Here is a 13,020-nt window from a genome sequence, read left to right as displayed (position 1 = left end):
TCTGGTATCTTTGATTCAGTGCCAGGCGTTATTGGTTGTTAGATTCTGTGTTCTTATGAATGTTCTTGAGCTTTGTTCTGGGATGTTGTAGTTGCTTGGCCACAGAGTGATCTTTCCAGGCCTTGCTTTTAAACTTCGCTAGGTGGGACCAAAGTGGCATCGGGTCTACAGCAGATTTTTTCCCCCAGCTGAGTGAAAGCATTCGGAGTGCACTCTCCAATACCCCTTTTTTTTTTTTTAAAGATTTTATTTATTTATTTATTTATTTTTCTTTTTCTCCCCAAAGCCCTCCGGTACATAGTTGTGTATTCTTCGTTGTGGGTTCTTCTAGTTGTGGCATGTGGGACGCTGCCTCAGCGTGGTCTGATGAGCAGTGCCATGTCCGCGCCCAGGATTCGAACCAACGAAACACTGGGCCGCCTGCAGCGGAGCGCGCGAACTTAACCACTCGGCCACGGGGCCAGCCCCTCTCCAATACCCCTTTGATGGTGCATTTTTTCTCTCTGCTGTGGGAGCAGGCACTGCTGCTGGCCCTCTGTGCGTGCCAGTGATCCTTTTAGGGATTTCCCCCGGCCCTGGGTGCTTACTCACACGCATGCTCTGGTCAGCGTTCAGGTGAAGACAGGAGGGGTTGACGGTGGCAGGTGTCCAGAGCTCTCTCTGTACAGCTCTCAGTGCTCTGTCCTGTGAATCGTGGCCCGTGTACTGTTTCCCTGGACACTTGGCAGTTATGTTCACGTCTCAGGGAGACCACTGGGCTCAACTTGGGTTCCCCCCATGGCTTGGGGCAACCAGAGGAGGGTGCAGCTCTTTCCCATCAGCCAGAGATTCTTGTCTTTCATTGCCTCGTGTCCAGCATCTTAAACCATATGTGTGTGTATGTATTTTTTTAATGTTTCGGGCAAGTAAGGTAAATCCTGTGTCTGTAACTCGGTCCGTTCTGAAGTGCATTTTTTAAGTGGCTCAGATGATTTTAATTCAATGCATTAAAGTGATAGGGCTCTTGGCCGAGTGCAGGGCAGTGTCCTGGGGTGTGTGGCCGAGGTTGGAAGGGCCGCCTTTTGCCTCCGTCAGTACGTGGTGCCTGCATCCTCGGCTGTTGGGTATACACTTGATGTGAACGAAACTACCCAGCAGCATGAGAACTGACAACTGTAATTGTACTGTACTTTTTTGGTTTCAGATTAATATTTATATGTCTCACTTAATCTTTTTTTTAGAACATCCTACCTACTCACATTTTTGCATCTTTTAAAAATCTGTTTCTTCTAGTGGAAAGCATGGCTTCTTCTAATAAAGAGTTTGACAGTATTAATTTTTTTTGTATGAGACTTAAAAGCCAATTGCGCGTATCATGATTATAGAATAATTTATGTGCCAGATCCATCATTAGTGGAACCCTATTTAAAACTGTTTTCAACTCTTGGTAATTAAGATTTTCAAAGTCTGTGTTCTTTAATATAAAAATAAAATATACTAAGTGCGAAAATTTTAGAACATGTAAGAAAATATAAGGAAAAAGAACATTTTAAATTATGTGTGGTCTTACATTTAGCGATAACTCTTATTAATAATCTGGTGTACTTCCTCTTAGATGCATTTTTGTTTCCAAATTGTTTTCCCGCTTTCCATTTTAGTGGAAGACTTATGACCCTGCATTTTCCCAGTTGGAAATTTGGTTCCGGTTCGTCTTCGTGGTGCTCACCTTCATTGTCACTGTGAGTGCCATTCACCTGGCGGACCACGTGAGGACACTGACAAGGGCAAAGCTAGTTTATGAATCGTGGTTATCTACGTGCAAACCACATGGGAGATTTATCAGAACTCTGAGACGCTCCATCCAGTGGGCCACCCTGATATTACCAAATGTTGTGTGTGTCTGCTAGGATGCTTCCGTGCAAAAGGAAGCATGTGGTATGTTTCAGTAAGGACTTCTGCGGAGTGTGATACCAGTCACTGGCTGTTTAGTCACTTCTCATCAGTGTGCAACGACAAATGCCATTTATCCTGTGGAAGGGCTTCTGCCTTGTGCGAGCGGCCTTGAGTGCAAATAAAGCACATCCTCGGGTTTTTACGTTGGGACAGTCATGCCAGACCTCCCGTCTTTGGGTTTTTCAGGAGTAAGGCCAGAGATGAGTGGGTTTGGAGGAGCAGGCTTTTGGCTCATTTGGGATCCAAGTCCAGCGTCCACAGGGACACTGTGACTTTGGGGTACCCTTAGAGTACATGTGATCTCGCAGAGGCCCAGTCGGTGGAGTGGAAATTGATAAATTGTAGGGAGAGGCACTGTGCCTCCCTTAGTGACTTGCTGCCATCTGAAGGGTAGTATTCTGCCCACATCAGCTGCTGGCCTGTACTGATGCAGAGGGTGACATTTAGTACATAGGTCCACTCTCCGCTCCAGTCCCCACCCAAGGAACACCTGGTGCTTCACAGACTAACCGTGTACAGGACACAGGCTCATGGGGGACGTGGGAGGAAAGTGCAGATGTGGTGACCTGGACCTGGTGCGGTGGAGGGCAGGACACGGCCCCTAGAATATGCAGGGTGCCCAGGGTTGTAGTCTCCGGCCACGCCCAGGGCTCCCCCGTGTGAACTTACTAAGGAGCAGCACCCCCGGAGGCGGTGGGAGGGGTGGGTGCTCTTTCCTTCTGTGGAGGGTTGATGGCCGTTACATTCCTTGTCCCCTCCTGCCCTGGTGGGAGCAGCTTGTGCCCTTCCTCTCCGTGGCCTCTTTGCGGCCATTTACCCTCTCATCTCAGTTGTCACTGAGGGTCTCAGGAGTCGGTTCAGCAAGGGCTTAACTCCGAGGTCTTGGCTGGCACCTAGACCATCGGTTGTGGAAGACGTCACACGATGCTAAGCCGGCTGTAAGCCAGGACGGTCACGGGGCTGCTCTGGTTTGCAGTGCCTGTTTGCACACTCCCTCCGGAAGTTTTCCATGAGAGACTGGGGCATCGAGCAGAAGTGGATGTCCATTCTTTTGCCTCTGCTGCTGCTTTACAACGGTAGGTGCCATTTTTATTTTGGAGCTTTCCCCTTTAAAATTTAAACCTGGAGGGCATCCTAGAGGTGGCCTGGCCTCACAAGAGCCCAGTGACCCCAAAGGAGCAGGTGGTAGCGCCCCTCGCTGCGGCGTGAGCGATGCTGCCCCAGGACGCAGTGGGGGCCCGGCAGCCTTCACAAATAAGTGAGTGACTAGTCGCTGTGGTAGTTAGAGGCTGGAAGGGCTCCAGGCACAGGCGTCTTGGAACTTGGCTGAAGGTGGCAAACGCTGCCGTCTGTTCCTCCCTCCTGCGCCAGAAAGCGTTTGCCTCCAGAGCGGCCGCGTGGATCCCCAGGCCCGCGGGGAGGAGCGGATGGCAGGAGCAGACGGCGCTCCATAGTGATCGCTGGAGCAATCTGTTCATGGGCTTTTAGGTTTTTTGAAAAACAAAACAGCCTTTAGTTCAGCACCTTCCCTTTGGCTCTGGCTGGGGAGAGAGTGACTGTGAGTTCTGCCCTCAGGCGGGGGCCGGTGCCCTTTGCTGGCCGCTGGCAGCCCGCCTCCATCAGGCTTTTCTGCCTTTCGTGTTCCAGATCCCTTCTTCCCCCTCTCCTTTCTGGTGAACAGCTGGCTCCCAGGGATGCTGGACGATCTCTTCCAATCTGTCTTCCTGTGTGCCCTGCTGCTCTTCTGGCTGTGTGTATACCACGGGATACGGGTCCAGGTGAGCCATCAGCTCCCAGCACTGCCGGACGGAGTCGGAGACTCAGTCCTCTCTTCCATACTCTGGTGGTGATCCTTACGATGAACTTGGCCTTGAGAACCTGTATTCAGCCTCAGAGTCAACAGAAGAATGCACGCTATGTAGAAAGGCTTTGAGTGTCTGTGATCCAGTGTGGTCTCTTAGGGGTTAATCATTTGCTAGAATTACTACCTTCTTTATTTCTTACCTTTTTTTTGCTTTTTAGGGAGAAAGGAAGTGTTTGACTTTCTATATGCCCAAATTCTTCATCGTTGGACTGTTGTGGCTGGCCTCTGTTACACTAGGAATATGGCAGACGTGAGTAATTTTATTGTGTATGGAACTTTGGTTGTGGAGAGCATTGACCAAGGGGCACAGATCCAGAGTGTGACTGTATTTTGTGAACTCATCCGGAAAGGAATCCGTCACCAGTGTTTCAAGACTTGGTCGTGTGACCTGAACTCAAGATTTGTGTTTGCTTGAGTGGCCTGTAGACGTATGCCTGATTCTTCTAGTCTAAGATGGAGAATGAAAAAGACCACGTTGTTTTAGATTCCTCATTTGGGGAGGTAAAGACTTCCTTTCTACAAATGATGCTCAGATCGCCTCCTGGCTCCCTACTGTCCACCAGATGTGTGGTTTCTCCGTGGTCTCGTGTCTGTAAACTTGCCCATCCTCACACCTGCCCCAAGGTTTATCGTTATTCTCATTTTGTCCTTGTATGAAATGGTAGCACCACGGAAGCCTAATGCAGTGACAGCCTGATTCCCCCGAATAGGATTTTCTGCAGAAACGAGTTCCATTTCAGGCGTATGATTTTGGCACCTGGCACATCTCATTTCATGGCCCAGTAATGACAGGACTTAGCTCTCATCTTCTCCACTTCCCTCTGCCTGCCTTCCTGTCATCTCAGCTCCCCAGTTTCACTTTAAAATGAACTTCATAGAAGTTTATATCTGCTGTTACTGCTTTCTCTGTGCACTGGTGTATTTCCTCGTGCCCATGCATGCAACTGAAATGGTACCCAGAAAACAGCTCTTAAAATCGCAAGGAAAATGGCATAGGGATTTTCATAATTAAAAATACTGCCTTCACAATGCTGTTGACTGGACAAAGAGTTAAGTTAGTAGCATTGTGTGTATTTTCAATGTGAAACTTAGGATTTCTCATAAATTCAGGATTACTTTTTAAAAATCCTTATTGTTGGTCATCAAGTAGTTTATAAGTTTTTTAAAAAGCCAAGTGAGAGAAAGTATCAAATACAAAGTGAACTTGTTATTAATCTCTGATTTTTGGTAACATCATGTTGTAGAGTCAATGAACTGCACGACCCAATGTACCAGTATCGAGTTGACACAGGAAATTTTCAGGTGAGGATTGTCAATGAAGCCGGAGGATTTTTTTTTAATGTTGTTTAAAAAAATTACTGAATTTTATAACTTGTGCTGTTGATATGAGCTTGCTGACTGGCTATTTGGGAAGGGCTATAGAAAGTTCATGGTTAGAAAATTTGGAAAAAATGTGTTTGAGTAGTATGAAAATTAAACTTTTAAAAACTATGTTGGCACTCCCAGTCCTTGGTTTATGGTTGACGGGCACAGAGGGTGTGTCAAATTTGAGAAACATTGTAGAACAATTAGGAAAACATTTTCATTCATTTTATTCTCTAAAGTAGCAGGGAGGTTTCCAGAGAGTGAATGGTGTGGCCAGGGCCATCTTCATGGGCTGTGAGCCCACAGCCACAGGGCCTGGAGGTTGGGGTGATGCTCTGCTGTTGCCATCCTGAAGTTCTTTGTACTTTTTTTTTTTTTTTTTTGGTGAGGAAGATTGGCCCTGAGCTAACATCTGTGCCAATCTTCCTCTTTTTGTTTGAGGAAGATTGTCACTGAGCTAACATCTGTGCCTGTCTTCCTCTACTTTGTATGTGGGACGCTGCCACAGTGTGGCTTGAGGAGTGGTGTGTAACTCCACACCCGGGATCCAAGCCTGCAAACCCCAGGCTGCTGAAGCAGAGGGCGTGAACTTAACCACTGTGTCACTAGGCTGGCTCCTCTTTGTACTTTTTGAACAAGGGGTCCAGCATTTTTATTTTACCCAGAGGCCCGCAAATGACAGTCAGTCCTGAGGGTGGCTTTCTCTTGAAAGGCTTTCCTGTGAGCTGATAAATCAGTGGTTCTCTGTGGGAATGGCCTCTGAGGAAGAGGGAAGTTTGGTGAATGATGATGTGTTGCAAAGAAGGTTAACTGGTGTTGACACTGTGTGAGCTCCTGTCTCCACCGAAGCCAGTAGAGGGGACCGCCAGCCTTTCCATTGCATTACTGATAAGTTTGAGGAGCTTTGAAGGTCACTGGATATGTGCCTGAAGAACGACATGCCATGACCTCTGTCCTCATAGAATGTATGACCTTGTGCGGGAGCAGAGGCTTAGAAAATAAAGACAGTGTCCCCGAGTGTGTGGTGTCCTGCCAGATGTGTCCTTACGGACAGCAGGCCCAAGCTACTGGGGGGAGGTGGGTCTCTATTTGCCTTTTGTCCTTTTTAATTGTCATTTAATTAGCCTTAATTAAGGCTAATTGAATTTATAAATAATAATGCTTTTTTATTTTACAAATAAACTTATAATGCTTCAGTAAGTTTTTGGGGGAGGGGCTGCACCTTGAGCCGAGAGGAATCAGGAGGAATTCTGGGCCAGCAAGAGAGACACTGTCCCAGAGTTGGGTGGGGACGGCCGCGAGGAGGAGGCGATCGGCGTCTGCCGGGCAGGGAGACCAATTCAGGGCAGACCCCCGGGCTGTGCTTGAGAAGGAAGTCTGGACGCCCTGGCAGGCCCCGGCCACGCTGTGTGAGGGGCAGGGCCAGTGAAGGAAGGGAGAGGAAGGACAGCTCCAACACCCTCCCCGGGCAGGGGCTGCAGACCCTGGTGACAGATGGCCTCTGAGCTACTGGGTGAGCATAACTCCCAGGCTTAGATAAAATAGTACAGATTCATGCTAATCTACCGTTATTGGAGCTTTGTCTAGTACAGTCCCCTCGTTTCACGTGAGGAAACTGAGGGGCGGCGAAGGGACCCCCGGGCCACACCGGGGAGCAGCAGAGCAGAACCTCAGGGCCAGTAGGGGGCTAGTGGGCAGGCTCCCCAGCCAGCCTCGGGGTGGGACCTGGTCCCGATGGCATCCTCCTCCCTCCCTAGTCCTCTCTTCTTCATCTGCAAGATGGGGAGGATCGGGGAACCCTCCCTGAAGAATCGTTGTGAGGACCGAGTTTGGGATGTGGAGCTGGGCACAGCGCCAGCACCTGCCAGGACTTGGGCAAGGCGGCTGCCCTCTGTCCCCTTCCAGGCCGTCGGGGAAGCCAGCCGCTGGGGGCTCGGGAGTGGTCGCAGCCTCTGGGAAGAACAGACAGAGTCTGTTACTAAAGGAGACACTGGAAATCAGAGACTTTGAGGAAGCTGAGACCCACGAGTGATGCCGTGAAATCCCTTCCTTTTACAGAGGAGAAAATAAAGCCCAGACTAAAGTTAGGGTTCCCCGTTTCCTGACTGGCAGTCCTGGCTCCGTCCTTTGTCCCCAGAGGGGGATTCCGGCTCTGAGAGGAAAGGGCAGGGATGGGAAGATGGGATGGGGAAGGCGTGCTCCATGGAGGGGAGCCTAGAACTCTAGCGGAAGGTTCTAGTAGGAGAGGGCACATCGCTCATCCTGTGGAGCCTCGTCTCCGTCAGCCCGACTTCCCTGTCCTGCTTCTAACCTCGGAAGAAAGTTCTCATTCCTCCTGTAACAAAATCACAGAGCGGTGTCATTTTAGACCTGACGCCTTCTAGATGATCCAGTTCAATCCCCGAATTCCACAGATAAGGAAATCGAGATCCAGGAGAGTTGACCTTGCCCGAGGGTGTCTCAGGATCCAGTCCTGGATTCTTCCTTTGACACGTGCCAGGGTCTTCTGAGGCAGGGCAGGGCGCCGAGCCCTCGCCCCAGGAGATGGACGAGTAGTAGCCACTGCTGTTTATTGAGCGCCTGTGACTGTGCTGGGAGCTTTACACGTGTCGTGGAGGTGTTGGGGTCCTTGCTCATGTGACTCGGCAGAGTCCGAGCGGTGGGCGTGTTCCTGTTCTGTTTTGTAGAGTGACCCTCGGGGTCCTGGGTCTCTGTATAAATGTGTGGCTTTCCTGTGTACGGTGCCATTGGGAGGAGAAGCGGCACCGAGTGCCTGTTCTGACTCCAGCGCTGGTCTTATTTTGTTCCAGGGAATGAAGATTTTCTTCATGGTGGTGGCAGCTGTGTATATCTTATATCTGTTGTTCCTGATCGTGCGGGCCTGTTCGGAGCTGCGCCACATGCCTTACGTAGGTAAGCGCCACTTCCCAGACTGCCCGGTGCCTGGTGGGTCAGGGGGTGACGTCACCTGGCAGGAGGGGTGGCTGGAGTCCACCAGGCAAGTGGCCTGACCTGGAGGGGGAAGACCCAGAGAAGTGTCTTGTTCCCACAGGCTGGGGACCAGTGCCTGTGGTCCTGGGGACCCTCAGCAGGGCTGATGGGTAGTTCTGGGCCGTTTGGACAGTGCCTCAGGCCAGCACTGGAGAGAAGCTTGTGGACTGGAAGCCAGCCAGGGCCCCGGGGCCAGTGTGGCTGTTGGAACTGCCTGGATCCTTCCAGAATCGCACCTTGCGGAGGAGCCAGCTGGGGTGGTTTTCTGAGGCCTTGAGTCAGGACAAGTCACCTGATCTGTCACAACCAAATAATAATGGCCATGGCCTTGCTGGGGACCCTCCTGGGCTCTGGGGAGGTGGCGCGGCATTTCTCCTGGGCTTCAGGTGGACACAGGTTTAAAGTCCGGAGGGAAGAGAGTTTTTGTCGAGGGGGTTTTGCTTTATTTTTGTCTTTATGTTTAAGGTCTCTGAGATGATTAACAGGGGCATTCATTTCTTTTCCAGATCTCAGGTTAAAATTTTTGACTGCGTTGACTTTTGTAGTGCTTGTCATTAGGTAAGAAGACTTTGTTTCTTTTTTTAAAAATTACTTTATTGAGGTCATAATGGTTTATAACATGGTGTAATTTCAGGTGTACGTTATTTATCTTATTTGTCAGTTTCTGCATAGACTGCCTCGTGCTCACCCCCAGCAGTCTAGCTTTTATCCGTCACCATATACCTATGAGCCTCTTTACCCTTTCACCCTCCCCCCAGCCCCTTCCCCTCTGGTAAGCGCTAATCTGTTCTTTGTCCGTGTGCTTATCTTCCGCGTATGAGTGAGATCATGCAGTGCTTGTCTTTCTGTGTCTGGTTTCTTTCACTGAACATCATACCCTCAAGGGCCATCCATGTTGTTGCACGTTTTGTCTTTGTTTATGGCTGAGGAGGAAACTTCATTTCTCGAAAGAAGCAAAACTGTGACTTTTTATTTTACTTTCATGAGTATCTTTTCTCGCCTTTTACGGAGTGAATTTTAGGGTCCTTCCAGCCAAATACGTTCATGAGGGCTCTGAGGCAGGGCGGGGCCCTCGGTGTGTCCCTGGCGAGAGCACCCATCTTGTCGTGCGTGCCCCGAGGTGGGGAGCCTGGACTAATGCTCACCCCCGCCCCCCGGCGCTGGCTGAGCTGCCTGCCCGCTCTGTGTGCCGCGTAGGTGTGGCAGAGTCAGACGCTCAGAGAGTTAGGACCCTGTGCCATGCACCATGCTCCTGGTCCTCCCGATGCTCCCAGGACAGGACTGTGGGCAGGAGCTCCTTTTGTTTGAACTCAGTACGACAGACGTCATTGAGCAGCGCCCACTGGTGACTGGTGAGATCGGTGCCAGGCCAGAGGGGCAGGAGATGCTGTGCGCCGGCGAGGCCGTGCCCGAGGCCTCCCCCAGGCAGGCCAGGGCCATGCTGCGACAGCCACAGGCTCCAGGGCGGCCGGGGTGTGCTGGCCTGGTGATCACGGAGCGGAGCGTGCCCGGGAAGTTGTTTCTTTGAGTGAATTCCAGATAATTGTTTGGTTGTTGATGGTTTGTCTCTTTTTCCTAAAATCAAAATCCGGAGGGAAAAAAATTCTAGTTATCTGCACTTCTTTTTGGGTTGTTGAGATGGCAAGTAAATGGCTGTCAGCCTTCTTCCTTGGTGGGAGCCATACGGGGACTCTGAGTGGCTGGCTCTCCAAGTCTGCTGGGGGCTCCCAGCCTCGTGGAGTGGGAAGACCCCTCTCGGCAGCATCCAGGCCCAGCCACCACCCTCCAGGAGTCGCATGCATTACTTACCGGAGTGTGTGGCTCAGGTGGACCTGGAAGGGAGCCTGAGTTTATTCAGCAACTAAATTCACCTGAAAATAGCAGCACGTGTGTGTATGACCTAGTCTCTCTTCAGCGCTTGGCATCCAGGTTGTCTCTGTAACTTCTCTCACACTCCCTCACACACACTCTCACACCCACACACTCTCTCCCTCCACACACACACACACACACACACCCCTCACACATCCTCACCCTCACACTATCCCATCCACAGGTTGGGAGCCACTGTCTACCAGCAGTGACCTCTGTATGGTCTGTCTTGGAAGGTGTTATGCTTCTGTGATCTTTCTCTACTTACGTTTCAAGGGGATCGCTTATTTACCCGACAGCTATTTCCTGAGTGCCTGCACTGGTAAAGGGCAGACAGCTTCCTCCCCATGCTGGCATGTACATTCCAAGGGAGGATGCGGTGACCACAGTAAATAAATAGCCTAAGTGCCATAATGGAAATACAATAGATGTGACGATGGCAGGAGGGAAGTGGCCACTTTAGATGAGGCTGGGTAGGGGACATCTCTTTAAGGAGGTGATGTTTGTCCTGAGGCCTGAAGGAGGAGCCCTGAAAATACGTGGGGCTGGCCCCCCAGGCCGCGGGGACAGCAGATGACTGAAGAACAGGGACATGGCAGGAGGAGAGGGTGTGAGGGAGGCGGCCTCGGAGAGGTCAGGTCGGGCCCTCGGGCCACCGTGAGGAGTCGGGGCCGTATTCTCAGTGATGGGAGCCCTGTGTTTAAGCTGAGAGGGGATGGGATCTGACTTCCATCTGTCTGAATCAGTCAGCGGGCTGTGCTGGGAGAATGGAGCACAGGGAGGGGAGAGGAAGGCCGGGTGCCCATCGGAGGCCGTGGGCGGCTCGGGGAGCCGTGGTGGCTGTGGAGCGCGTGCTGTCAGAGGCCTCTGTTGTCCGATGTAGCAGCAGGCAGGTGTCTGAACAGGGGAGTCACGTGCCAAGGAGGGGAAATAGGATGGAGAAGCAGACTTTGCTCAGGGCAGTTGGTACCCTGCTGTAGGAGATGCTCCTGACAGCATGGACTCGGAGCGAGAGAGGGAGGAGCGGGTGCCGAGGGGGCACTGCAAGACCCCTGAGTGGAGACGGTGACGTGGTCGAGGTCAGTTACCAGATTCTGTCCCAGTAACTGGTCTTCCTGGATCTGAGACCAAAACCCCAGCAACGGGGGTTGTGTGTGTGCGAGCCTGCGTACAAGTTCCCATGCAGAAATAACAGTGACTAGGCTGTGTTAATGGGTGACTATAACAAGCTATAGGAAGCTAGTGCTATTTCTTGCTATATTTTTACATGTTGTTCTCCCCGTTCTTTTCCAGCATCGTCATCCTTTATTTAAGGTTCGGAGCACAAGTATTACAGGACAATTTTGTAGCTGAACTGTCAACTCACTACCAGAATTATATCCTTTCAACTGGAAGACGTCAGGCTTCAGGGAGGCCCTCTACAGGGAGTGGGGAGCGTTTTAGGTCTGTGAACATCAGGGAGGCAGGTCACCTCCTCATGGCCTGTGCTGCAGAGCCCCTGGGGGCCCCGCGCCTGTCTGCGGGGCTGTGCTCACACTGGCCCACCGCGGCCCTGGGAAGCGTCGTTCCTCTGTCGGCAGCGGCTCAGCCTCGTAGGTGAAGCAGTCCCCAAGGTCAGTTACAGGTGGATTCAGGCCCAGGGACCCAGCGTCTGCAGCTGCTCTCCAGCCCCCACCCCGCTCCTTTCTCCTCACTGGGAGGTGGGGACGGTCAAGGAATCCAGTTTCGGTTCCAGGTCCGGACCTCATGTGGGTCTGGGGTTGGCCGTTTCTCCCTGCAGAGCACTGTGGAGAGCCCGAGGCCCAATCGGAGGGTCCTCCCTCCCCCAGTGACGTCTCTTAGCGTCACCCAGATGCATCGAGCCGCAGTGTCCCCAGGGTTGTATGATCGGGGTGGTTGAAGCTGTGTCCCCAGGAGGGGCTCATACAGCAGCGGCACCTCCCTCCATCCCCGCGTGTGCCTGAGGCCGTGGGGCAGGCTGGTGCCTGCGGGTCAGCTCCTCTTTCAGACGCGTGATCGGACCGGGCTGTGCCTCCCGCTGCCCCTGTCAGTGATGGCACCCATCAGGGGACGCTTCGTGGTTAATCCTTCACATCTTGACTTATTTCCTTGGGGCCTCTTACATCCTTAGAATTAATGCACTGTTTTTCAAATCTTTGTCACTGAATTTCCCACTAAGCTTTTATCACATTCTCAAAGGGGTCTGTAATCTGGAAAAGGTTAAGGACGACTGGTTTGAGTAGTGGTTCGAGTCCCTCATTTCATTCTTGATTTGCCCATATGTACGTGGCCTTCCGGCCCTTTGCGTGTAACTTGACACGTCAGGTCCTGCCACCTCCAGAGGTTTCCATGGAGAGAGTCTGGTTCACCTTATCATCACGGGTGACCTTGGGAGGTTATTGTAAGCTCTGGCTGTGGGCTTGCACTGGGCGTCCTATTGTCTTAGGATCCCCGAGGGACTAGCTGGTGGTTAGCAGTAGAAAGGACTAGTGGTGGTGAGAAGGGGTGGCCAGATTGAAAGCAGACACTGACTGGTAGGTCCAAATACATAGTGTTCCGGGATTGCTTATTTCCTTGACTGGTATCACCAGCTGAATTCTTATCTTTCTATGGCTTGTTGAACTTTTACCTCTACACTTTGGCCTTTGTGTATTCTCCATCGAGGAACGCCCTATATGGTAAGCCACCCTGGGGTCCGGGGTGCTGGCCAGATAGAAGTTCAGGACCCTCTCCCCGGGGTTCCCACTGGTGCTGGGCGCCATAATTCACAGTGCCTTCTCTTTAGCAGTGAGAGAAGAGGTCAGTTTACCTGGTGAGCTCTGAGTTTTGGTCAGAATACAGCACATGTTGTGTTGTTACAGCACAAGAGGAAAGAGTTTATCTTGTTAGGGGGTCCCAGCACAAGCATCATGCCCATCGGCCACGTGAAATTAAGTCTGTTGACTACTAGTGCCCTGACTATTCAAAAGAAAGCCAAATGTACAATCCTGCCCCCA

The 13,020-nt window shown here is 51.5% G+C and overlaps 1 protein-coding gene across 3 annotated transcripts in view; it reads left to right on the top strand.

The window, feature by feature from the left end:
- The window catches only part of TMEM181 (transmembrane protein 181), a 73,208-nt gene that overhangs the window by 55,776 nt on the left and 4,412 nt on the right, over window positions 1-13,020 (top strand). For all 3 annotated transcript variants that reach the window (XM_070602858.1, XM_070602857.1, XM_070602856.1), the window contains 9 exons: window positions 1,638-1,718; window positions 2,909-3,008; window positions 3,580-3,710; window positions 3,955-4,046; window positions 5,041-5,098; window positions 7,972-8,074; window positions 8,659-8,710; window positions 11,318-11,400; window positions 12,613-12,702. In XM_070602858.1, coding sequence (XP_070458959.1) covers window positions 1,638-1,718; window positions 2,909-3,008; window positions 3,580-3,710; window positions 3,955-4,046; window positions 5,041-5,098; window positions 7,972-8,074; window positions 8,659-8,710; window positions 11,318-11,400; window positions 12,613-12,702 — 790 coding nt within the window. The remainder of the gene's footprint in view (window positions 1-1,637; window positions 1,719-2,908; window positions 3,009-3,579; window positions 3,711-3,954; window positions 4,047-5,040; window positions 5,099-7,971; window positions 8,075-8,658; window positions 8,711-11,317; window positions 11,401-12,612; window positions 12,703-13,020) is intronic.

This window comes from Equus przewalskii, chromosome 32 (genome assembly GCF_037783145.1).
Source record: "Equus przewalskii isolate Varuska chromosome 32, EquPr2, whole genome shotgun sequence".
Classification (NCBI taxonomy): Eukaryota; Metazoa; Chordata; class Mammalia; order Perissodactyla; family Equidae; genus Equus; species Equus przewalskii.
The sequence above is the reverse complement of the archived record's forward strand: the minus strand, read 5'-3'. Positions and strand labels throughout refer to the sequence as shown.